At 37.7% G+C, this 27,759-nt stretch overlaps 1 protein-coding gene across 1 annotated transcript in view; it reads left to right on the plus strand.

Moving 5' to 3' along the window:
* Window positions 1-27,031, plus strand: part of ZUFSP (zinc finger with UFM1-specific peptidase domain) — a 29,908-nt gene extending 2,877 nt beyond the window's left edge. The window contains exons 2-9 of the mRNA XM_006879011.1: window positions 4,479-4,589; window positions 7,529-7,650; window positions 9,469-9,637; window positions 12,161-12,349; window positions 12,831-12,996; window positions 21,446-21,597; window positions 24,234-24,454; window positions 26,984-27,031. Coding sequence (XP_006879073.1) covers window positions 4,479-4,589; window positions 7,529-7,650; window positions 9,469-9,637; window positions 12,161-12,349; window positions 12,831-12,996; window positions 21,446-21,597; window positions 24,234-24,454; window positions 26,984-27,031 — 1,178 coding nt within the window. The remainder of the gene's footprint in view (window positions 1-4,478; window positions 4,590-7,528; window positions 7,651-9,468; window positions 9,638-12,160; window positions 12,350-12,830; window positions 12,997-21,445; window positions 21,598-24,233; window positions 24,455-26,983) is intronic.
* The last annotated feature ends 728 nt before the right edge of the window (window positions 27,032-27,759 follow it).

The raw sequence follows: 27,759 nt of genomic DNA on the forward strand, positions 1-27,759 counted from the left end.
ATATAGGTTGAAAAGGTATGGAGATAGGATGCATCCCTGGCGTACGCCCTTCCCAATTTTGAACCATGCAGTGTTCCCTTGCTCTGTTCTGCCGACTGCCTCCTGGTCCAAGTATAAGTTTCGCATTACATTCTGTATAGTTAGTTTAATTTCCTTTAAATTTATTGACATTAGTTGTATGACCAAAGATGTAATCGGTATAGGTACATGTTCTATAGGCACCTGAGAGGAAAAAAAAAAAGCAAAGCATATTCTGCCCTTGTTGGATGGAGTGTTGTATGTTAACTAGGTCTTTGTTGGAGTGTTATTCAGCTCTATATCCTTGGTCATTTTTTTCTCTAGTAGTACTATCAATTTCTGACATGCTTGTACTGAAATCCCCAATTGTAATTAGGGACTTGTTTATTTCTGCGTTTATTCTACTTGTTGTAAGGTTCAAGTGTATTTAGAGATAACCCAGAAAAAGGTCTGATCTACTTCAGAAAATCTACTCACTGAGAACCCTGTGAAGCATAGTTCTGCTCTGGCACATGGCTTTGCTATGAATTAGAGTTGGCTTGATTTTAGCTTTTGTTGGTTGTTGTTGAATGAGTGTGCATTTAGAATCATAGATTTTTCTAATTGATTCTTACATCATTATGTAATGTTCATTGCCATTGCTAGTAATTTTCTTTACTCTGAAGTCTTCCCCCCCTCAGATATTAGTATAGCCACTCTTAGTTTTAAAATTTATATTTGCATCCTGTATTTTTTTTCCCCTTTTGATTTGAACCCAGCTATGGGTTGGTTCTGACTCTACAATACACAACAACAATAAAATGTACTATATATATTTGTGGTAATTATTGTTAAGCTTACCATTTTATGATATGTTTTCTGTTAATTTTCTTTTATTTCCCCACCCCTTCTCCAGCCCTCTTGCTTTTCTGTGGAGTGTAGAACATTTTTCAGGGTTCCAGCTTATGTTTTTGAGTGTGTTTTTCATAGTGTTTACTGTATAGTTTGTGTGTGAGACTTACCGGTCTGCTGGTATCAACATTTTATCATTTCAAAGGACTAGTACAAAGCTCATTTTCATTTCTCTTTCCCATTTTTAAATGTCTTTGTCTTGAATTCCAGATAGATTGTAATTTTTCCTCAAATCTTCAAATGTGGTTTGTGAAGCTTAAATGGAAATGTGTAGTCTTATGTATCTATGGTTCTATAGTCCCCCCCTTTTTTTATTAAATGACATAGCTTTAAAATCCTTGCATATCCTTCATCTTGCTATTAACATCAGTTGTAATTCTCTTGGTTCCTGTTGTGCCCTATCAGAGTCAGAACTGCCTCGTAGCTGACCCTCCAGTGGGTTTTCAGAGGCAGTTAATCACATGGAAGAAGATTACTCATCCTTCTCCTGGGGAGCTGCTGGTGGATTCAAACTGCTTGCCTTTGTGATTGCAGCACAGCTTCTCACCACTAGCCCACTACAGCTCCCTTAGTGGGTGATTTGTTATTGTATCCTTTTTATTTTGCCTACTGAAGGGAATTGAGCTAGCTAACCCAAAGGTGGCGCCTCTCTAGCTTGAATCCACCAGCTACTCCTTGGGAGAAACATAGACATCCTTCTCCTCTAAGCTTTACAGTCTCAGAAATCTCCCTGGAGGGTCAGCCATGAGTCAGTACTGACTTGACAGTGGGTTTTTTGAGAAGAGACTGAGTCATGTTTAAATCTTTTAACAGGAGGTCTTCTTGTTTAGGTTTAACATGCCGGTTATCTTGTTATAGCTGTTTATTCTCAAATCTAATCCTCGTATGTATGTGCCTTTTCCTACATTTATGCTCACTTCCGGGGCTTTCTGTCCTCAGTATAGTTTTGGTTTTACTGTGATACCGCTTTGTCTGTGCTGGACAAGCTGCTTTTGTCTGTCTATAGTGGTGGTTGATTCAGCTTTTTGTTTCCTACATTCAGATAGATGATATGTTTTGTTTCAAAGTAGACGGTATGACTGATTCTTTATGTGGATGCGAGTTCAGAACCTCACCACTCAGTTTAGTGTATGATGACAATTTGGCTTCACAAGGAAATAGAAAAGCCATTACACATTGCCTAGTTCCTTTTGTTCTTGATTTATACTATTGATGTTTACTATTAAAGTACTAGAATCAGAGATTTATATTTGTGCTCAGTTTCTGACCTTGACCTTGGGAGTAGAAAAAAAAAAATCCACTGCATTTGAGTTGTTTCTGACTGAAACAAGTCCTTCATTTAAGTTTCTGATGTTGTAATTTCCTTGTGGGAGAGGACTGTTTATTTTTCACCTTTAGATTAAAACTGCTGACCTTTTGGTTAGCAGCAAAATATGTTACAAACTATGTCACCATGACTGCTTGAAGTTTAAAATATTTTTTTAAATACTAGTTTATTTATAAAATTTGAATACATTGTTTTTCAGACCAGATTCTTCCAATTTCCCTTACCCTCCCCCATCAAATTGATTAATTTCCACCCTGCACATCCTTATTCCTCTGCTTTTACCCTAATCACCCCAATCCTCATACTCATTCTATAGTAATGGTTTTATACAATATTTGTCCCTGTGGGACTGAGTTAATTCACTCAGCATAATGCTCTCCAGTCCCTCCCAACTTAGGTAAAAATTTACAGAATCATTATTCCTGCGTGCTGTGTAGTATTTCATTGTATGAATGTACAATAATTTCTCAAACCATTTGTTTGTGGTTGCACATTTGGGCTGCTTCCATATTCCTGCCATGGTGAATAACGCTGCTATGAACATTTGTGTATAAGTCTCCATTTGTGCCTAAGTTATCATTTTCTTGGGGTATATGCCAAGCAGTGGAATAGCTGGGTCATATGGAATTTCTGTATTCAGCTTTTTGAGGAAGAGCCAAACTGCCTTCCATTATGGTTGTACCATTTTATAATACCACCAGCACTGCATAAGAGTTCTTTTCTTGCCACATTCTTCACAACATTTATTACTTCCTGTCCTGTTAAACTTTGCCACTGTTACTAGAGTGAAATGGGACCTCATGGTGGTTTTGATTTGCATTTCTTTAATTGCCAGTGATTTGGAGCATTTCTTCATGTGTCTCTTGGCCATTTGAATATCTTCCTCTGTGAAAATTCTTTCAATGTTTTTGCCCATTTTGTAATTGGGTTATCAGTCTTTTTCTTGTGGAGTCCCTGTAGAAATTCTGCAAACTTCATTATGAGACTCTTGTCTGAGGTGGTATTCCCAAATGTTTGTTCTCAGTAGGTTCTCTTTTTACCCTGTTGGAAGAGTTTTTGATGCACACAAGGATTTAGAAGGTCCCATGCATCAATTTTCTCCTCTTCAGATTGTGCATTTCTGGCTGTATGTGACAGTCTCATTATACCATAGACTAGGACTTCTAAGCTTGATCCTAATTTGGTGTCTGATCCACCTTGAGTTAATTTTTGTGGCTTGTTTGAGGTATAGATCCTGTTTCAGCTTTCTGCAGGTAGAAATCCAGTTTTACCAGCACCATTTGTTAAAGACATTATAATTTCCCCATGTGATAGGTTTTATTTCCTTGTAAGATATCAGTTGATCATAGATAGCTGGGTCTATTTCTGGGTTCTCAATTCTACTCCATTGTTGTATGTGCTTGTCATTGTACCAGTGCCATATTGTTTTTGTTACTACTGCTGAGTAGTAGGTTTTGAGGTCAGGAAATGCTATGCCTCCCACCTCAGTTTTGTTTCTCAGAAGTGTTTTGCTTATTTGGGGTCTCTTGCCTCTCTAAATAAATTTGACAGTTTCACTTTTGATCTCCTTGAAAAATGAATTTGTTATCTGGATTGTTACTGCATTGAATATGTAGATTGCTTTTGTTAGGATAGTCATTTTCACTATACTAAGTCTTCTATCCATGAACAGGGCACATTTTAACATTTCTTTAGGTTTTTTATTTTGTCTTGCAGAAATGCTCTGTAGTTTTGTTTTGTTTTTTTTATAGGGCTTTTGTATCTCTAGTTAGGTTCACTCTAAGGTATTGCAATTTGTGGTTAGCTATTGTAAATGGTATTGCTTTCTTGATTTCATTCTCTGAGCTCTATTTGTTACGGTAGAAGAATCCTACTGATTTTTGGATATTGATCTGTTGGATATATCCTGCCTCTCTACTAAATTGGCCTACTAACTCTTAACGGTTTTTTGGTTGAGTCTTTGGGGTTTTCTGTGTATACTGTCATATCATCTGCATATCGAGACAGTTTAACCATCTCTTTGCTGATCTGGATCCCTTCCCCTCCCCGCTTCTCTTGTATTGCCCTTGTAAGAACTTTCAATACAGGATTGAAAAGAAGTGTTGACAGTGGTCATCCTTGTCTAGTCAGAACAATTCAACTATTACAGTTCTTACTAAGATAAGGTGGTGAGTGGTGTATGGACAGTCTTTGGTATGGGTGAAAAACCTAAGATTAGAACGTTTTGCTTGTCTCTGTGCAGACTGTGGTCAACCACTGTATGATTGCCCCATGTGTGGACTCATCTGTACGAACTACCATATTCTCCAAGAACACGTTGACTTGCATTTGGAAGAAAACAGCTTTGGACAAGGTATGTTTTTGTATGCTTAAAGATTAAAATGACCTGATTTACTTTCTGCTTCTGATCCTTTAAATAGTTCTTACATAGCTGCAACTTATTGTGATATTTTATATTGTTATTACTGTTGAGAATACATATAGCAAAACATAGACAAGTTTAACTGTTACTACATATATAGTTCAAGGACATTATTTGAGTTATACAATCGTTTCACTCTTTTCTGAGTTGTTCCCCCTCAATTAATATAAGTTCGCTGCCTCCTATGGTTCTTATCTAATCTTTCAAGTTGGAATGGTCACTTTGATCTCATATGTTGCTGCTGTTGTTAGGTGCTGTCAAATCAAGTAGTGACCCTATGAACAATAGATCTGAACCCTATTGTATGCTGTGCTATCCTCACACTTTCTGGCACGTTTGGGCTCATTGCAGCAATCACTATGTCAGTCCATCTGGTTGAAGGTGTTCTTCTCTTTCTCTGGCCCTTCACCTTTTCAAACATAACATGTTAGCCTGTGCTAGAAACATGCCTGAAGTATGTGAGATTAATTGATCTTATAGATATACTGGGTTTTGTTGTTTTGTTTTGTTTTTTTTTAGTTTTCCCTATAGATAGTTCTTAAAAGAATGTAATGCTCAAAGTATAATACCTTTTTAGTACTTAAGCTATAGTCTGACATACTTTGAACATGTTGTAAGGAGGGACCGGTCCTTAGAGAGGGACATCATGCTTGGAAGGGTGGAGGGACAGCACAGGAGGGGGATTGATTCAGTGACTGGGGTAATCAGGATGGGAGTGTCAGAGACAGTGCGATTGGCACAGGACAGAGCAGAGTTTAGGGCTGTTGTGCATAGGGTCGCTATGAGTCGCAAGCGACTCAACGGGACATAACAACAACAACAAGCTATATTGTTTCGTTTTAAGAAAATTGAAGTCTGAAGGGATATTTTTCTTTTAAGGTTTAAAGATTATTTTAGCAAAATAGTTTCAAAGATTTATCTCACCCTCCGTAACTCCAGAAAGTCTAGAGTTCATGAGAATTTGGAATTCTGTTGTGTCCTCCCTTTTGATTATGATTCTTCTAGAAAATCTTTGGACAAAATGTTTAATAATGGTAGCTGGGTAGTATGTAATTCTGATCTCAGGTACAGGAGGCAACTCTTTATGGAGGCAATTAAACACTTGGTCTATATTCTTGGTCTCTAAATTTTTCATTTTTTTTTCTCCAAGTAAATAAAGATTAGTTGTTGTACTTTGAATGACCCCTTTTATTGCTTTAACTGTTTGAAAGTTATTTCATAGGAAACTTGTAAAGAATGAACTATTGTGACTTGAGCTTGGTTTTTATAGTAAAGATTTTGCTCCAGAGAATTGATATCTAGAGAATACAAATATTTAATACAATGACTTTAAATAATATGTTGTTGTTACCATTGAGTTGAGCACGACTCATAGTAATCCTATAAATGTAAGACTTGAAGCCTTTCTATAACCAGTCATTTCTCAAAATTTGTTGTTTCCAGAGGCATGTTGCTTAGAAAGTGGATGCCATGCCTGCTTCCAAATAAATAACATACAGATTTAAAAATATGTTTGTTTACAAGTTGAGGTCATTCAATAGCCAGCAGAAATTAGCATCTAATCAGTAATAATTGATACTGAACTAGGATGCTGCCATAAGAGACATAGAATATTTTTTTGAACGTTCTAGCTGTATGAATTAGAAATATTTCAGGTGCATTTCCAGCTCCTTTCTCCAGCTTCTGAAATTACCAGTTGCTGATTTTATCGCAATCGTTAAAGTTTTACTTCTTGTCTAAATCAGGCCTCCTGGTGCTTCAAGGGACTCTAGTGCTTTGGTTAAAGTGTGTGGCTGCTGATCAAAAGAGCAACTCTCTAACTCTACCACTTGCTCTTTGGAAAGAAGATGTAACTTTTCTCATTCCTCAAAATTTTTACAGTCTTAGAAACACTATAGGCCAGTTTTATTCTATCTTTAAAGGGCTGTTTTGAGCTAAAATTGACACAGTGACAATGAATTTGTTGTTTGTTATGGTAACTTAGAAAAGGAAAGATAGAAGTTACTCAGTCTTCCCTGAAGGAAAAAAGAGAAAGTCTCTGGAGGAAACCAGTTGTATTCTACCTGCTTTCAGTGTCCTAAGATACATAAGAAGGAACCGTGGTCACATGGTACGTTACATGTTGGGCTGCTAACATGTCAGTGGTCAGTGATTCAAATCTACCAGCCATTCACTGGGAGAAAAATGGACAGTTCCCCAAGAAAAATTTACATTTTCAGAAGCTCAGTGGAGTACCATGAGTCACAATCGACTCAATGTCAGTAATTAAGGTCCATTGATACCTTCTATTAGTAAACAGTATTTTGTTCCTAACACTTGTAACTGTGATCTTCCAGCATTATAATACCTGCTCACTTAGCCTAATTATACAATGAAAGTTTCTGGAGCAATAATGGGATCATATATATGTATAGGTTTCACATTAGCACAATCAAATGTTCTGGGATTCCCATTCTTCTCAGAGTCAGCCATAGCTTGTTTTGATCCACACAGTCAAAAGCCTTTGCATAGTCAGTGAAGCCCAGATAGACATTCTTCTGGTAGTCTGCCTTAATTGAATTAAAGTGCTATCATGAACAATGTTAACTTCTCTAACCCCTAGTATTCTCAACGAATAATAAAATTTGAGGTTATTATAGTATTAAGCAAAAGAAATAGTTAATGAAGTATATTTGTCACAGCTTAAACACTGTGAATATTCTTTATTTAAGTGGAGGCTATTCCATTATAGTATCAGTTTTACATTTTGTGCTCTAGTAGTGTGAAATGACAGTTATGAATAAAGGACAAAATAATGGCATTTACTCTATTTTATAAATATTTAAGCTTTAATTGCAGTGATTATTCTAACCATTAAAAATGCCTGATAGGTATGGATAGAGTCCAGTGTTCTAGGGATCTAGAACTGGCTCACCAGCTTCAACAGGAAGAAGACAGAAAGAGGAGATCTGTAGAATCAAGACAAGAATTGAAAGAATTTCAGAAACTTCAGGTACAAAGTTTAAAAGCTACTATATGTGTTTGTTTGGTCGAGTGTTTATTTTTCGAACATGCTTTCAATACCAAAGTCTGTTGTATGTTATTCACAGTTTATGTACCTGTTTCCTATTTCTCAGTAGCCAACACTTGTAAGTACTCAGGTCTGTTCAGGTACTGATATAAAATAGTTTATATGTAGCACTTCAAAATCTTTCCAACAACTACACAAAGAAGTTATTTTAACTCTTTTTTTACAGATAAGGAAATGGAGATAAGGAATGGCTAAGTAACTTTCTCAGTCAGGCAGCTTTTAAGTGGTAAAGCTTGGATTCTAAAATATGTAAGTTGATGAGGCAATCAAGACTTAGAACTTAAGTTTGTATACCCACTACTCACTGTCTTCTAGTTGTTTGCACATTACGGCAAATCACCATCCGGCTTCCAAGGATGTAAATATTCATAGGAGACCTCTCATCTGTCTCCTTTTGAGAGACTGATAGATTTGAACTGGCAACTATTCAGCATGTAAAGACACTATGCCAAAATTAATGTGTTTTTTCTAAGTCTTGCATTCTTATAGAAGTTGTGATTGAAGAACTCTTTTTAAAGGGAAAATGCTCTTTGATGTTATATTGAGACTTCATTATCTTAAATGAGGTTATCTACTGAACTAAATTGGCAGCATCTGTAATATTTGTAATACATTTAAATTTTTAATAGACTTCTACTTTTTTCATTCCTAATTGGCTGTGGACTATTGTGTCATTTTGCTGACAGTGGTCACCCAGAGTTTTTAAATTATTCCCCCCATGTTTCAGTAAGATACTATGTAAACAACACAGATTTATGTTCAAATAGGTTTATATATATATGAATGCACATTGTACAATGCTAATGCACATATCCTTATTTTCCCAGATGTATTTGATCAGAATTTTTTTTTTTTTTTGCTCCTTACACATCGTCCATTTTGCTCTTATTCCTTGAAATCCACTTTGAAATAGCAAAGTCAGGCTGTTTTTCTCACTGATGATACTTGGAAAATATTTGCCTACCAGGATTCAGAGGACAAACAGATACTGGCTTTTCCTTTGTCTTTGTCTTAATTAGTAGTGAACATTATCAGTACAAAAGTTTACAATGTATAAAAGGGTTTTCTTATGTAATTTTTATGTTAATTGTTTTAAGTTCGATCTCACTTTTCCATACAGATGAGTTTCATGCTTATGATTTGAAACTTTCAATCCAGTTTACAAAAATATGGCTCTTAGACTGAACATGGATTGAATGGGCTATCTTGAAGATAAATAAGGATTCAGACAGATTTCCTTGGGAAAATCAGCAGTATGTTTAGAATACCTATACCTTCACAGGATCTCTTTATTTTCTTTACTATAAAGAAGGCAAGTTTCTTGCCACAATGATTATTTGAAAGGGCCGTTATTGAGTCAAGAATTATTTTGTGATTTTTTTTCCCCCCTCTTAAATATATTTCAGTTCACTTGCCTGATAAATCTGTTAAACAGAGTACTCCACAATTTGTCCCCACGTAAAAGAAAATTGTAAGTTTCCATCTTCGTTGAGATACCCTCCCTCCTTCCTCATTAATGTTACATCAGAACTGACTCATTGCTGACATTACAGTGGGTTTTCAGAGGTTTTAGACTTCCCAGTAAGAAGTTGCCTGTCTTTTTTCTGTGGAGCTAGTAGATTTGAACCACTCACCTTTGGGTTGTCAGGGCCACACACTACCCATTAGACCAGAGGAGCTTCATGGAGGTATAGAAATTTAAAAAAAAAAATGAAGTAATTTCCCTTTTATACTCAATAGAGACAATATGGTTTAGATAATTCTGGAGGATACAAACAACAACAACTACAAAATATGGAAATAGAAGTAAATAGAGGAAGAATGCACCCATCTGAATTTCATAGAAGAAAAGCTGACTTGATGGAATCCTTAGCTATTGGTATTGATGATGGAAAAACAAAAACTTCTGGTGAGTACTCAAGTACTAAAATCATGCTTTCATTGTTGCATATATTACGGGATTAATAATCAGAATTATTTGACATTTACTCACTTTTCTTATCTATGATTGGTATAATGTATTTACTTTTAAAAAAACTGTTATTTTCAGACTTGTGAACGCTTATTTTTGCGTGAATAATTGAAAGTAACTTACTTTAACATTGTGTCAGTTCTTTTATTGTTGAAATTAAAAAATAAAATGTACTTAAATACAATGGTGGACATATAGAGCAAAACAAAATAATAAATTTAATGTTGAATTAAGCAGTGAGCTGATTATTTGGGTCTCCAAATTGGCTTTGAACTCAAAACCACTTAAAAACATGGGAATGCTTTGTGTCAATTTTCTTCATAGTTAAAAATGAACCTTTAAAAACGGTTTTTACTGAGTGCTTCTTATGCAAACCCATTCTGTCTAATAGATAAAGTGAACCACATAGATTATTTTAAATTTCAAATATCTATACTTAGAAAAAAAGATAAAGTGAATATTTTTAATCCAATCAAATAAAAATCCATTTTTCTCTAGTGGAGTCCAACTAACAGCAGCCCTTCAGGTTTCTGAGACTGTAAACTCTGAGTGGAGAATCCTTATCTTTCTCCCCATACTGGCTGGTGGATTTAAAACTGTCAAGTTTTAGCAGCCCAGCTGACTACACCACCAGATTCCTATTTTAAACCCAGAGTGTCCAAAATATTATTTCAACATTTGTTGTTGTTTTGTGCCATCAAGTCAGCCGTGAACCATAGCGACCCATGTACAACATCCCTAAACCCTGCTCTGTCCTGTGCCAATCTCACTGCCTACCCCCATAACCCCAGTCACTGAATCAATCCATCCCATAGAGGGTCTTCCTCTCCTGCACTGTCCCTCTGCCCTCCCAAGAGTGATGTCCCTCTCTTATGGATGAGATACTTTACATTTGTATACCCTCTTGAATTCTAATCCCAGCTTCCACACAAAGATAACAATTTTGGACATGCTCATCCAGATTTAAACCATTTCTAGCTTTTCTTTCTCCCATAAATTACAAACCTATAATATCCTATAAGAGTTTCTCTAATAGTTTATTCAGAACTGGGCATGCTCAGCTAAAGGTCAGGTGCTTCTTCAGCTTTGTTAACCTTATCACTGAATTGCTTTCCAAAGTGGTTGTAATAATTTACATTCATACCAGTATATTCCAACTTACACTTTGTATGGTCACATTAATTATTGCCACTTAATGTGGTGCAATTAATGTTTTAAACTCCATTATTATTTTTAATTTCTTTTTCATTTAGTTTTTTGTTCCTTTTCTTTGCTATTTTTCTGTTGTTTGTCCTTTTTTTTTACTTTTGGGAATTCTTTATGCATTCAGTATACGAATTCTTTTTGGTTATATGAGATGTAAACATCTTCAGGTTTGCCTTTGAATTTTATGTGTGGTATTCTTAGAGTTCTGGTGGGCTAGTGGGTAAGGATTTGTGCTGCCAGCCTAAATACTGGGTGGTTTAAATCCACCAGTTGCTGCATAGGAAAAAGAGGAGCAGTTGATTCTTGTGCAGTTTACAGTCTCTGCAAACCTCTAGGAGGAGCTCCTGAGTCAGTTTCAACTTGATGGCAGTAAATTTTTGGAGATCCTTATTTAGAATTTAAAAAAATTAAATAGAATTGGATTTCTCAATCTCTCCTTTTATTTATTTTCTAAGCTTCTAATTTAAGAAATGCCTTCACCTTTGAAGTTAAATATTTTTTCTCTATTTATTTTCTTTAAATACTTGGAATTTGCTCTTCATATTTTCTTTTCTTTTTTTTCCAAGTTAGTCTCTGTGTGTGTGTGTGTGTGTGTATGAGAGAGAGAAAGAAGAAGGTACTATAAGTAATGTAATGTGTTTATTTATCTCAGTATCATTATTCTATATCCCTTGGGATGGATAATACTTCATGAGCACAATCAGGTTCAATGTGTTCAATTAGGCCACAACCAAAATTATAGTAAGAAGAATGGTGTGAAACAAAGGTAAATTTGAGGTTAGTTTGTTCTGTGCCATAGATTAAGACTATTCCCAAAGCAATAGGAGCTATTGATTGTTTTTGATTGGACTTCAGAGAGAGAGAATTTTACTTAAGAATAAGGCTTTCATTTCTTTTACCAGCAAGACTTCAGAGAGAGAAAGAGAGAGATCTCTGATAATATGTCATAAAGTTGGGAGACAAGAAGAACATATATTCAAAGTTTTATATGCTTGGCTCTACAGGTACATAGATTAATGATGGAAATAATTTTAATCCATTATAGCAGTTGGTATAAAGGGTAAGGAAACTTGGATACTAGTATCAAGCAAGGACATGAACTAAGGTGAGAGTAGAAAGAAGATAGAGGAAAAAAAGATGAAATTGATAGGGTTTAGATGTGGAGCTTGAGGGGAAAGTTGGTATTAGGAATTTGTGGGTCAGCTAGATCAGGATGATAAAATAGCTTTCAAAATATCTGTTTTCCCCCCTTAGGAATTATTGAAGCACTTCATAGATATTACCAGATTGCTGCCACAGATGTGAGGCAGGTGTGGCTTTCTGCAGGTGTGGATCACTTTCATTCATCATTAGGAGACAAAGGTTGGGGTTGTGGCTACAGAAATTTCCAGATGCTGCTTTCATCATTATTACACAATGATGCTGCTTATGATTGCTTGAAAGGTATGTGAAAAACAGTACTCTGAACTTGTTCTCTACTAGAGTGAATATGATGTGGATTAGTTTAATATGTTGTTCTGTTATTGGGCACCATTGAGACGATTATGACTATGGGAAACAGATTGGAATTTTACCTTAGAAATATAATTAATATGTAGCAGGCATAATTAATAGGGAACTTTGATGGCCTGCTGGTAAGAGCTGCATTGCAATCCCAAAGGCACATGGTTTGAATCCCCCAGCTGCTCTGCGAGAGAGGGATGGACAGTCTCCTCCTGTGCAGTGTACTGCCTCTGAAAACCTGCTGGAGGGCCAGCTATCTGAATTTTATTGAGAGAAAATGAAAATGTATGCAAGATAGTGTCAAGGATAATTAAAATCTTAAAGTCTGTATTGTTCGTTTCTTTATGATACTTGATAAACTGCTAAATTATACTGTCCAGCAACTTAGTAATAGTCATGTAATATGTTTGTATTATTTTAGGTATGTCAATTCCTTGCCTTCCTAAAATTCAGTCTATGATTGAAGATGCATGGAAGGAAGGGTTTGATCCACAAGGAGCCTCTCAACTCAATAATAGGTTACAGGGAACAAAGGCCTGGATTGGAGCATGTGAAGTATATACACTTCTGACCTCTCTTGGGGTAAAGTATGTACCCAAACCTTAAGTTAACATAATAGCTGTACCAGGGCACCATTTTTTTCACTTGTAAAGATTATTTTAAAAAAATAAATTATAAAATGTTTAAAAAATGAAATAAAATAGCAGTGAAAGGCTTATAAAGAAAACCAGCACTTACATTCTCACATGTTCCTCTTAATTTTAAACCCTGTTACTCAGAAGCAGCAGTTAACTTCATTGTTTGAAAAGAATATTTTTACATGGCTATTTTATGGGTTTATCAAACCACTTTGGTACCAGCAGTCAGAAAGTTAAAAGACATATGGCATTGGGAAATTCTTCAGTCAGGGGCTGACATTGTAGTCTGTTCTCCCAAGATTAATATCAGATTAGTTACTACTAAAAGGCAGAGGTAAAAAAGTCCTCCACATTTTGTCTGCAGTACCACTCCTTCAATTCTGTCATTAAGTGTTCCTCCTCTGTTCAGTTTCCTTACCCTGTCTTTGTCTTCTGTGTTCTGTGGTTTGCTGGAAAGTCTCACAGAAACTCAAAACTCATCAAGGACATTTCTCAACGTGACTGTGGGTGATGCACGTCAGTGTTACAGAGACTGGTGAACAAAGAGCCAGGATACTGAAGGCTGTCAGCTTTGGCGCAGCTGGATGTCATGTCCCAGGAGAGCAAGTGGCCCAAGAGAATGAACATTGAGCTTCCATGAGCTTATAAAGGCCCTTAGTAGGATAAGGCTTGTTTCCCACCCTAATCCTATCGCTTTAATGCGGTAAATACTTCATCAAGCTGAATATTAACACTAGAGCAAAGGGAAGAAATCAAGAAGTTAGGGAGCTGAGCAGAGGATTTCAAAAGGCAGCATAGGAAGACAAAGCATAGTATTATAATGAAATGTGCAGAGAGCTGGAGTTGGAAAATCACCAAAAGAGTCAAACTCACTTAGCATTTCTTAAGCTAAAGGAACTGAAGAAAGAAGAAAAAAAAAAAGGAACTGAAGAACAAATTCAAGCCATAAGTTGCAATACTTAAGGATATAGCGGGCAGAATATTAAATGATCCAGGAAACATTAAGAGAAGATGAATTTCATGAAACAACATATGATCAAGAGGCAATGGTGATAAGGGAGGAAGTTTAAGCTACTTGGAAGGAACTGGCAAAAAAAGGCTCCAGAAATTGACGTAATCCCTGTTTATATATTTGAACAAACAGATGCTGCTCTGAACATGCTTACCAAGTTGTGCCAAGAAATCTGAAGGACAACTACCTGGCCAATTTACTGGAAGAGATCCATATGTATTCCTATCCCCAAAAAAGGTGACCCAACAGTGGAAATTATCAAAAGGTATCACTAATACCACACACAAGCAAAATAACTGGAACAGTCCATTGACAGAGAACTACCAAAAATACAAGGCAAATTTAGAAGAGGCCATGGCACTAATGAGCCATTGTTGCCAATGTTGGATGGATTTTGGCTGAAAGCAAAGAGTACCAGAGGAATGTCTGTGTTTCATTAACTATCAAAGTTGACTCTGTGGATGACAATAAATTGTGTCTAACCTTAAGAATGGGAATCCCAGGACACTTGATTTTGCTCATGTGAAACCTATGTTTGGACCAGGAAGCAGTCCTCAGAACAGAGCAAGGAAACACTACATGGTTGAAAATTAGGAAAAGAGTGTGTCAGGAATACATCCTGTCTCCATACCTTTTCAATCTGTGTGCAGAACAGATCATTTGAGGGGATAGACTTTAGGAGGAGGAATGTGGCATCAGGATTGGAGGAAGACTCATCAACAACCTACGTTATGCAGATGACACAACCTTGCTTGACAACCTGAAGCATTTGCTGCAGAAGGTCGAGGACTATAGTCTTCAATATGGATTGAAGCTCGACATCAAGAAAACAAAGATTCTCATTACTGGGCCAATTGACAACATCATGATAGATGCAGAAGAGATTGAGGTTGTTAACAATTTCAGCTTGCTCAGCTCCACAGTTAACACTCTTGATACCAGCAGTCAGAAAATCAAAAGATGAATTACACTGGGGATGCCTGCTGTTAGGGACCTCTCCAAAGTGTTAAAGAGCAATGATGTTAGTCTAGAGACTAAAGTGCACCTGAAGCAGGCCATGGTCTTTGCAGTTATTTTACTATGCATCAGAGAGCTGGACAATAGCTAAGTATGACAGAAGTAGGAGCGATGCCTTTGAGTTGTGATGGTGGAGAAAAGTATTGGATATACCATGAACCAACAAGAGAGCAAGCCGGTCTGTTTTGAAGAGGGTGAAACCAAGTTTCTCCTTGGAGGCAAGGGCTTTGAAGCTCAATCTATATACTTTAGGCATGTAGTCAGGAGGGACCAATCCTTGGAGAAGGTCATCATGCTTGCAAGAGTGGAGGGACAGCGCAGGAGAGGAAGACTGCAGATGAGATGAATTGACACAGTAACTGGGGTAATGCGAGTAACTGTATTGGAGCCAGTGATATTGCCTCAGGATAAGGTAGGGTTCAGAGCTATTGTACAGAGGGTCGCAGTGAGTTTTGGGTAGCTCAGTGGCACATAATAGCAATAGTGTGGTAAGACTTACATTCTGCTTACATAAGATTATGTCTAATCCTATCTCCTTAATTCAGTCCATCATTAGAAAATGGGAGGCTTTGCATGGAAGGGCTACTTGAATTCATTGTACCACAGATACCTGGCTCTGGCAGCCACGACCCTTTACTATGCCACAGACAACCCCCCTGGCTTTCCTAGCCACACATCCCCTTACAGTCCTCATACTAGCAACTGCATTTATGAAAGTCTGTAAACCAGATACTTTGTCTTATTCTTTTATCCCCCATATTTTAGATAGTCAGTTTCTGATTAGCCCATCCCTATCCAGCCAGCATTCTGAAGAAATAAGCATGTTCTTTTTTCTGAAGAATCTTCTGTTACAATTAGGAATTTCAGCATCTGCATCGGTAAGCAAAGCTCAGTTCATAGCAAGCCATCAGGTTGCAGCAATCAACACTAGGTCACAGCATGATACATTCTCTCTTCATCTGGTTGGCTTCTGCTTGACTCATTCCTAACCAAACATGGCTAGATCCAAATGGGCACCAGCTGCAAACTCCGGAGTCCACATATCTTTCTGCATTTCAGACCTGCTGGTTATTTCATTAATCCTTATTGACCTGAGCTAAGTCAGTAAGTCATGGGTTCTCCTGATTCCCTGCTCCTTAAGCCAGCAACCCTACTTCATTTATCCGTGCATTTGTGCCTGCGAGATCAACAGTGTGCATGGAACATGTCCAATCTCTGCCTGTCTGGTCATTACTGCCTACCTCTCACTGTCACTCCAGTGGACCCAGACGGTCACCATCAGTAAGGATACTTGCCAGCTCCCTATAACTTCAAGTCCTGGAAGGGGACTCTGATGGACACCACCTTTACTGTGCCTCAGAATCCAAAAACCTTGTTCCAGTTTTAAAAAGTAAAAAAAAAACAACCTCTCTTTTTTTTTTTCTTTCTGCTTACTTTCTTTCAAATGTCATTCTCTTCTGTCAAATGTAAAATGTGAATCTCTTCAGTTCAAGGTGGGTCTTCAATCCATTCAAATGAAAATCTGGGTACTGAGTGGGGCTTAATCTTCCCCTAGGCTAAGCCTCATGCCCTCTATCAAGTTGTTCCTTCAACAAGCATTTCTCCAGGATTAATCTTCCCTTGGAACACATTCAGTCAAGCACTAGCGGATGGTGAATTTACATGCTTTTTATACTCTGTAATAACCAGACCTGAAGCACCTGCTGCAGAGAGGACTGCAGCCTACAATATGGATTGAGGCTCAATGTCAGTAAGACAAAGATTCTCACCACTGGACCAATTGGCAGCATCAGGATGGATGGTGAAGAGATTGAGATTGTACACAGCTTTAGTTTGCTTGGCTCCACAATCAACACTCTTGGCACCAGCAGCCAGGAAATTAAAAGGCGCATTGCCATGGAAAAGTCTGCTGTTAGGGACCTCTCCAAAGTACTGAAGAGCAATGGTGTCTCTCTGGAGACTAAGGTGCGTCTGATACAGGCCATTGTCTTCGCAATCACTTGTTATGCATCAGAGAGCTGGACAATGGCCAAGAAGGACAGAAGGAGAATTGATGCCTTTGAGCTGTGGTGCTGGAGAAGAGTATTGAGAATACCATGGACTGCTAGGAAAACAAACAGATTTGTCCTGGAAAGGGTTAAACTGGGTGGCTCCTTGGAGGCAAGGATTCTGAGGCTCCGTCTAACATACTTGGGACATGTTGTGAGGAGAGACGGGTCCTTGGAGAAGGACATCATGCTTGGGAGGGTGGAGGGACGGCGTAGGAGAGGAAGGCCCTCTATGAGGTGGATTGATTCAGTGACTGGGGTAATCGGGATGAGAGTGTCAGAGACAGTGTGATTGGCACAGGACAGAGCAGAGTTTAGGGCTGTTGTACACAGGGTTGCTATGAGTCGTGAGCGACTCGACCGCATGTAACAACAACAACAATAACAACACATATAAAAACCTTACCTAAAATATCATCCTGAGGTTTTACCTCTCAAGTACTGCTATCAGTAAAACTGTCTCTGACTGTTGTTAACAACAACAAACAACACGAATATTACTACATCCAGTATTAATTTTTACAATGCATCTTAACATGAAAAGAAACAAGAATGAAACATTAATATCCATAAAGTTCAGTCAACAAAAATCTTAATACAAAAACCTCTATCCTTACAGTACCATCATTACCTATATCCTGTTCATATGCATATGATCTCAGGCCTCTGCCGTTTATCTTGGTCCAAAAGCATTTTCTTTCCATCTTTGTAGCAGTAAATGTAACTATTTAGCTGTACTACACAAGCCACAAGGACTTCAAAGAGTCTTCCGGCTTTACCCTCTCCAGGACAAACCTATTTGTTCTCCTAGCAGTCTATGGTATATTCAGCACTCTTCTCCAGCACCACAGCTCAAAGGCATCAATTCTCTTTCTATCATCCCTATTCACTGTCCAACTCTTTGAAGCATAATACGTAATTGTGAAGACTATAACCCGGATCAGGCACACCTTAGTCTCCAGTCTGACGTCGTTGCTCTTCAGTACTCAGAGAGGGGCATCATGTTTGGCAGAGTGGAGGGGCGGGGAAGGAGAGGAAGACCTTCGATGAGATGGATCGATTCTGTGACTGGAGTGGTGGGAATAAGTGTGTTTGAGATGCCTAGGTTGGCACAGGATAGAAGAGGGTTTACAGCTCTTGTACATAGGGTCACTGTGAGTCGCAAGCGACTCAGTGGCACATAACAACAAACAACAACGCAAGCCACTAACATAACTCTTACAAAATCTCACACTTCCATGAGTGTGGAGCCATTGCCAGAAATCTCACTTTTGACAAAGCAATGTAGGCAGCATGAGGATGGCCAAGACTGACCTCTGCCAGCTCCACAAAGGTCTCTGTCAATAACATCCATTATACAGAACCGATTCCTGTAAGGTCAGATGTGGTCTCCCACACTTCTGCACTTATTTCTGCTAGTTCTGACATCAGTATTGTTGCTTTACTGGATCCCAAATCCATGGCAATGCCTACACTGATGTCACAGAAACGTAGAGTGTGTATAGGGTTGATTAGTGAGGTTAGCAGGCTGTCATTCAAGTTGGCAGCTGGAAACAATCCTTCAAGTCCAGAAAACTTCTCAGGCGTATTCACAGGCCCTTTGACCTTTAGCCTTACAGCTAAGGTCAGTGTTACAAAGTTCCCTTCGCCCTTTTAGTTCTGGTGTGTTCCATTAGTCCTCCTGCACATTTGGGTTGAAGCCTTCTGACTCTTAAGGGGAAGCAATCCCAAGTTAGCTCTCTTGTCAGTCTCTGGGGTTCTGCTAAGGCTACTGTTACCCTTGTGTAGACCTAGGGCTGTCTAGGGCAGGAATCTTTGGTCCTGAAAGGTGTATGTTGCTTCCTTTTCCTTGGTATTGAGATTTCCAGATTTTGCTGAGTTTGGGAACGGAATCTACTCAATTTAATGTTGAGACTAGACAGGCCCCTTATGTGTAGACCGTATTTGTATGATCCTGGTCATCTGTGTAGCAAAGTAAAATTTAATGGCTAGAAAAACCACTTCAACCTTTGACAGCTCAGGGACCTCTCCAAAGTACTGAAGAGCAAGGATGTTATCTTAAAAGACTAAGGTATGCCTGATCCAAACCATACTATGTTTAGTTACTTGCTATGCATCTGAAAGTAGGACAGTGAATAAAGATGACAGAAGAAGTGATGCCTGGAGTTGTAGTGCTGGAGAAGAGTGCTAACTGTCCCATGGACTTCCAAGAGAAAACAATTATGTTTTGGAGAGGGTTCAGCCAGGGTGCTCCTTAGAGGCAAGGATGGTGAAGCTTCATCTTACTTAATTTGGGCATGTTGTTAGGAGGGGCTAGTCCTTGGAAAAGGACTTTGTGCTGGAAAAACAGAAGTTCAGTGAAGGAGGGGAAGACCCTCAATGAGATGGATTGATACAGTGACTAGAACAGTGGGCCCAAGTATGGCAGAGAGCTCTCACAGGGTTCAAATCATCTTCGTAGGATAACTATGAATTATATTGACTGAACAGCACCTGACTGCAACAACTGGTGGCCTAGTGGGTAAGTAGTTTCCCTGCCAACCCAAAGTCAGACAGTTGGAACCCACCAGAGCTCAAAAACATCAAGAACAACAGCAGCAGCTAATCTGAGACTCTTTATTCCTGGAGACTTCTTTGGAGTGCTCATTCTAACCTGCATTATTTGCCTTCTAGTTTCTTCCACAGCCATTAACATGTAGTATTTCTTCATTGCTTTGAAAGTTTTTTTGGTGTGTGTTGATTGGAGTTTAGGTATTTTTCTGTATACCAAGACTTTCTCATTTTAGATTATGTCCTTTTACTTGAGCACTTTGTTTCCATAAGAAAGAGTGGTTAATCCTTATTACTGAAATATAGCTTAATTAAAAATTGATACTAAATTAAAAATTGTTTTTATATCAAATAAGTTGTTACTGCATCAGTTTGTAACAGTCAATATTATCATTTTAAATAGAAGAAGCTCTTCAATATGGACATTTCAACATCAAGAAAACAACAGTTCTCACTACTAGTTCAGTAGGCAACATCATGAAAGAAAAAGACTGATGTGTTAACAGTTACATTTTACTTGGATCCATGCTCATGACTGTCAAAGAATCAAAAGATGTGTTGAATTGGGAAAATCCACTGTCAAGGACCTCTAAGTCCTGAAGAGCAAAGATGTCAGTTTAAAGGCATATGTGCAGTTTGGAAGCTCATAGGAGGGTCAGCTTTTAGTCATTTTCAACTCAATGGCCATGAGTGTGGATGCTTTGAGAGAAAGCTGAGATCTTATAAAGGATGGCCATCACTATCATCTTCTGTTGGTTGTTGTGTGGCGATTGCCTATCCTTCTGCTATCTTCTGTTAAAAGGATGATAAATGTGTAGGGATGGGTACACACAGGTTGGTTGGTTGGTTGGTTTCTGATCTTGACAAGCATTCTTTTCTTGTTACTGGAATTTTAGTCAACTGATGGCAGAAAATATCTAGAATATTTTTGATAATTACAAATGGCTCTTATTTTTGATAAGTACAAATACATTAAAATATATTAGTAGAAGCTAGCTTCTAATTTATCATCGCTGTAGAGACTATAGAATAAAAGTTATATCTTACATGTAGAAATGTTTTAAAAGTCAGTCATTCCCCTTTACTATTGACGAATATTTTTAAAATCAGAAAATGTTTTAACTTAGATCAGTTATCTTTATTTTTATGAATAATTATTTCCTCAACAAAACTGATAGTTTTTCAAGTTTATTATAAATGCTTTTATTTATTTTTTTCTAAATAAAATTGGCATAATTTTTAAGCGCCTGATCCAGGCCATGGTCTTTGTAATTACTTCAGAGAGCTGGACAGTGACTAAGGATGACAGAAGAAAAATAAATGCCTTAGAGTTATGTGCTGGAGAAGAGTCTTTAACATACATGGACCAGCAAGAAAACAAATAAGTCTTGTAGAGGGAGGAAACCAAATTTCTCCTTGGAGCAAGGATTTTGAAGCTCCATCTCACGTACTTTGGCATGTGGCCAGGAGGGACCAGTCCTTGGAGAAGGACATCATGGTCGGAAGGGTGGAGGGATAGCGCAGAAGAGGAGGACCCCTGTAAGATGGATGGATACAATAACTGTGGCAATGGGAGTAGGTGTATCGGAGTTAGTGAGGCTGGCTCCAGACAGGGCAGGCTTCAGAGCTACTGTACATAGGGTCACTATGAGTTTCAGGCTCCTTGACAGACAGTACATAACAAGAACAACTAAAATTAATTTATAACGGAATTTTCCCCATTACTTAATGGCCCTTGTTGTTAGAATTCATTTTGTCACTTTTTTTATAGGTGTCGTATTGTTGATTTTCACAAGTCAACTGGCCCTTTGGGTACACACCCTCGCTTATTTGAATGGATATTAAACTACTATTCTTCAGAGAGGGAAGGAAGTCCCAAGGTAGTGTGTACTTCTAAGCCTCCTATCTATCTTCAGCATCAAGGTTAGTATGACTCCTGAATAATAAACATATTTATAAGATGAATAAATTTACTTTTGCTTTAGGACAGGTTAAGATTCTGATGAGGGGGTGGATGGAGTGAGGCATTGTCAAGTTAGTCTAGCTAATTTGGAGTACTACTCTATTGTCTATTCTTGTGTAAGGATAAGAAGATGGGATCCCAGGATTCTTCAGGGCCTTTTGCTTATTTCAGTCTTCCCTTTTTGCTCATCCCTTATCTTCCTTAGGGCTTTACTCACATGTCACCTTAGTGGGTCTTCTCCAGTCTCCTTATTTTAAAATTGTGACTCATTTTAGCCCCTCACTACTAAAATTTTGTTTCTTGCTTCACCTTTCTTTTTTATTTTCTAACTTAAAATATGGCATCCATTTCCTAAATAATATGCCTCTGGAAACTCTATGAACTTTGATAAATGTCGATAATTGTAGAGGGGCTTCAGACTTTTTGTTCATAGGGTTGCAATATACCTCATTTTCATTGTAAAATGTTCTTCGTATTAGATTATCAGTTCTCTGAAGGCAGATGTGTTTGTTTTATTTTGTTTATTGTCTTATCCCTAGCTAACTAGAATTGTACTCATCATAAATACTTTTGTTGAATGGAAAATTTGGATTCAAAGAAGAAGTAAATGTGAGGAATTTTAATTTGTTAGACATATATAAAAAGACAATAGGCAATGTAGGGGTAGCCATATTTTATCTCCACCAACTCCACAAAGGAGAATTGTCCCTGTCAACAACAGTAACACAGAACCAATTCTTGTGAGGTCAGATATGTGCTCCACACTCTTAACACCTCTTTCTGCTCATCTCAAAACCAATCTTACTGCTTTACTGGGTCTGAAATCTGTTGTGTTAGTACACAGACCACACAGAGCCATATTAGGACGTCATAAGGCTATATAATTCAAGTTGGCAGAAAGATATAATCACTTAGTCAAGGAACCTTCCAAATGTGCTCGTAGGCTCTTCATCCTCGAGCCTTGTGACTTTAGGCCAGTTTTACAAAATTCTCCATCATGCCAATTATAACTCTCCTCCATAGAATTCTCACAACCTTACACATTGGCTCTTGGCTCTGGTTCCATGAGATAGCAGTCCCAAGGTCAGCTCCATGTCATGTCAGGTCTCTAGTTCACTGCTTTGGCCTTAATGGCTGCTGCTATAGGTCTATCTGTCACAACAGTCTCTGGCCCTAAATTAATTAACATGCCCTATTCACATTCTCCTGCCCATCCACATGACAGAGTCAAACTCAATGGCTAGGAAAGCCATTTTGAACAATAAACCCTTAACACCACAACATATAAGGCCTCCTCAGTGAAAAACCTAGTATATAAGTTTATTTCTGTTTATCCATGAAACTATTAAAGTTTTGGTTCTAAAGTAGATTTAGTTTAAATTCTCTAATTTGTGATAATTGATATGACATCCATACCCTGGCTGCTGGTCCCGGGCCAACCCAATCCAGCCTCTGAGCCCCAGATCTTTGCCCTTGTTCAGCAGGAAGTAGTTAGAATAAAGATACGTCACCCTTTTTCTCACTAAAGAGGCTGGGATGTCAGGCCCAGAACAAGGTCAAAGAGAAGAATGAAGGATCCAAAGAATATCAGCATGTCAAGAAAGGGAGTGAACAACCTCATCCACCTGGCTAAACCACAATGCAGTGTCCCTCCCTTCCCTCCCTAAAGACCCTTACTATAAAAATGTGCCTAGCCCACCTTAGGGTGCAATTTTTCCCTGGTCTTCAGACCAAGGAATCCCACCCGGGAGCCCCCTTTAAAAAGCTGCTTTAGCTTTCTTTATTGTATTGAAACAGATGAGGGAAAGAACAGATTAGAGGAGGTATATGATTGAGTATTATGGTTAGCACAGGAGTCAGAATTAAGGTTGCATAGAGAAGTGTACTCGGGGTGGGGGGTGGGGGGAAGGGATGTGGGAATTGTATACTAATGAAGGCATTTTTTTTCTTTTTTCTCTCTTTGGAGGGGGAAGCGAGCTGGTGGGGAGGGGTGGGAAGGGAGAAAATTGTGGCAATGAATGACTGGAAATCCAAAACCTCTGTAAAAAAAAAAGAAAAAATTTAATTAAAAAAAAAGGAAGGAAGTTGCAAAAAATTGATAAAGAAAAAAGTAAAATATATGACAGAGTAGAAGTATAGCTTTTTTTGTGTTGATGCCTTTAGGAAAATAAAGTTCAAGGAAAGACAACTAAAGCTTAAAGACTAGATTGAAAAGCTTTTTCTTTGGTATGGGAGTTCAGCAACATAAATATGAGAGAGTGAGTGTGTGTCTTTAATATACTATATAGCTGAAAAGGAACTCTGGTGACATAGTGAGTAACAAGTTGTACTACCAACCTAAAGGTAAATGGTTTGAATCCACCAAGTACTATGAGGGAGAAAAATGGACATTCTCCTCCGATGTGATTTGAAGCCTCTGAAAATCAACTGGAGGATCAGCTGTTGAGTCCGTTGTGACTTCATACCAACGAATAGATGGAGGAGCAATAAGTATATAGTAACATTTGTATGTGTACCTGTAAATAAATCACATATATGTATATGTGTACCTGTAAATAAATCACTTATATAGCTATAATTCTTATATTTTTGATAGGTCATAGCCGAACAATTGTTGGAATTGAAGAAAGAAAAAATAGAACCTTATGTTTACTAATATTTGATCCTGGATGTCCTTCTCGAGAAATGCAGAAACTATTAAAGCAAGACATTGAGGCTAATAGTCTCAAACAACTTCGGAAATTTGTAGGAAATCTAAAACATAAACAGTACCAGATAGTGGCAGTAGAGGGTATTCTTTCTCCAGAGGAGAAAGTCGTAAGTATCTTAAGTATTATCTTAAGGTTATAAGATTTTTTTGTTAAAATTTTGCTGCAGTTTCAAATCTACTAATGCTTCATTGTGTTCCGTTCAGTTGGCAAATACTTTTGGTGTTTAGTGTTATTTAATTTCTGGAATAGCCATCTTTAAATCTCCAGTGGTACCTAACTTTACTTACTTTAGTCAAAACCTAACAAACATATTAGTTTTATAATAGATAATTTTTAGTGTCAGGTGTGTGATGAGTAGTGAAAACATGTGTGGTAAGAAACCTGTCTTAATCTGAAAGATAAAACCTTATATGTTTTAATTATTATTTTATTTATTTAATTTTATTATTAAAATGGAACTTGTGATTCCTGAGGCTCTATTTTACTAGTTAGGTAGATATAGTTCTTTAATTTAATGCCAGTAAATTTGCCTCTTGTTTTAATTGCTTGCACTTAAGTGCTGAGTGGTAAATGATAGTAAAAAAAGAGTCAAGAAAACTTGGTATGTGATGGTGTATCAGATGGAAGCTATGTGATGACAAGTCAGATTTAGAGAATACACAGATCTAAAATCACAAACGAAAAGTACCTCTACTTGAATATTTTACACTGATAAGTTTCCTTCCAAAGAGAAGAGAGAGAAACAGTTTTGGTAGAAAGAAGAATCTTGGAGGAAAGGACTGAGAGTGTTTGAATGAGAGGTAAAGCTACCGTAATCTTTTTAGCAAACAATCAAAGAATACAGCCTTCAATACGGATTGCATCTCAGTGTCAAGAAGACCAAGACACTGGACTGACCAACAACATCATGATGGATGGAGAAAAGATTAAAACAGTCAACAACTTCATCTTACTTGAATACATAATTAACACCCTTGGTACTAGCAGTCAGGAAATCAGTTTATAATGGGAAAGTCTCCAGTTAGAGACCTCTCCAAATTATTGAGTAGTAATGATGTCAGTTTGAGGACTAGGGTTTGTCTGATTCAGGCCATGGTCTTTCTGATCACTTGCAGTGCATCTGAGAGCTGCATAATGAATAACAGAAGAATTATTGATGCTTTTGAGCAGTGGGTTGGAGAATAGAACTGAACATCTCATGGACTGCCAAAAGAACAAATACATCTTGGAAAAGGTGAAGCCAGAGTACTCTTTAGAGGCAAAGATGAAGAGGTCTTGTCTCACATACTTTGGGTGTGGCTAGGAGAAGCTGTTCCTTGGAGGGGGACATCATGCTTAGAACGGTGGAAGGTCAGCAGAAGAGAGGAAGACCTTCAACCAGGTGGATTGACACAGATGCCATGGTGGGCTCTCGTGTGTCAGGAGATGTGAGGATGGCACAGGAGTGGATGGGGTTAGGATCTGTTATTCATAAGGTCACTATAGGTTTTACTGCACTCACTGACACCCAACAACAACAGTCTTTCAAAACTGCAGAACTTGGGCTTCAGTTGTTAAAGAGTTTCTTTATTTTAATTATGATATGTTCCGGGGTTTTTTTTTTTTTGCAATGATTTATATACCAAAATTCCATTTCTTGTTGATAACTAAGAAGTTGGTGTTTTTAACCCCTTCACTCAGGGACGCTGTGAGAGATACAAATCTGCTTCCTTGAAGATTATAGCCAGGAACATCCTGGGGGTAATTTTATCACATAGAGAGAGACTCCAACTCTCTCCCGAGTTGGAATTCGTTCCATGAGAACTACCAGCAACAGTCACAACCATGTGGCCAGATATGCTTAGGGGTTGATTTAATTCTTACCTAAAACCTCAAAACATTTGCTCACTGGTACACAAACATTTTTGGAAGCGTGGATTTTGTGAAATACTATCTTGGAGTGGTTAGCTGTTATCTTTGTAGTTTTGAAACAGCTGCTTGGTGATAGAAGACTGACAGTTTGCTTCCCAGACAGTGGCTAGAACAGTGTGTTTAAAGCACAGGTGTGATTATGAGGTACCAAACCAGATATTCTTTCATTCTGCACACAGGATTGCTCTGAGTCAGAACTGACTTGATAGTAAACAATAAACAATATATTGAGAGCTCTGGTGGCCTAGTGGTAGCAATCTGCTCTGCAATCCCAAAGGCACGTGGTTTGAATCCACCAGCTGCTCCATGGGGAAGGATGAGTAGTCTCCTGTGCAATATGCTGCCACTGAAAACCCAGCTCAAAGGCTGGAGAGCTTTGGGTTGGTTCTGACTCGATGGCACATAATAACAATAACACCACTGTGTACCTGTTGATCCCTGGTGCCACAGCCTTTTCTAAACCCAGCTTGAATTTCTGGCAGTTCTTTATCTGTATACTCTTCTAGCCATTTTTTAACGACCTTATTTTGCTTGCCTGTGATATTAATGATATTGTTCAGTAATTTCTGCAGTCTACTGGACCACCTTTTTGAGAATGAAACAAATAAGGATCTCTTCCAGTTAGTTGGCCAGGCAGCTAACCTCCAGATTTCTAAAAGAATATAGTTTCTAATGAATTGCCTTCTAGCTTATAATTAACAATTTTTAAAAATTTCTTTTCCAGGCCAGAAGACAAGCTTCTCAAGTTTTTACTGCAGAGAAGATTCCATGAAGAGTGTTTTCTTGATTGTAGAATTAAACATCTTTTTCTAAATCCCCATACTAATCACCCTACAACTTATGGATCACAATTCTCTTAATGGCTCAATGTGTAATACAATTTAATTTCTAAGATGCCTCAATTATGTCAATTAAATTATGCCTTTGGTACCTTATGCTTAAGAATTATTTCAATAAAATATTTTGTTTAACATGGCAAGAGTTTCTGTTATAACCTTGAGCTAATATTTATTTAGAGTTTCTAGCTTCTTTCCACTAGACCACCAGAACTCCCTTAGTATCAAATATTGAATTCTAGGTTTAGCACTTGTAAGGAGTAAAATTCTGCATATAACTTTGTGTAATACATAAAGTATATATCTGAATATGTGTGTATGTATTGGTCCCATTTTAGACACTGAACTAATATTATTCTTATTAGTCATCATCATTTTATAGATGCTCATAGATTTAGTCTTCAGAATAGCCTTATGAGACAAGTGCTGTTTCTGGCTTTCCTAAGAAGCTAATTGAAACTTCAAGGTTTAGTGATTTTTCTAGGACATAGAGTTAGAAAATGATCAGGATCTAGAATCTGAACCCACAGTGTTTTACTTCCAGGCTCTTGCTTTTTGTTGTTATGCCATGTAGCTTTCTCCAGTTATTGTGTATTTAAAAAAAAATAATCTATATATCAACCTATACTTAATGTTCTGTAATGTCCTCCTCACAGTTCAACAA

This window comes from Elephantulus edwardii, unplaced genomic scaffold, assembly GCF_000299155.1.
Source record: "Elephantulus edwardii isolate Elephantulus edwardi_28Jun2011 unplaced genomic scaffold, EleEdw1.0 scaffold00002, whole genome shotgun sequence".
Classification (NCBI taxonomy): Eukaryota; Metazoa; Chordata; class Mammalia; order Macroscelidea; family Macroscelididae; genus Elephantulus; species Elephantulus edwardii.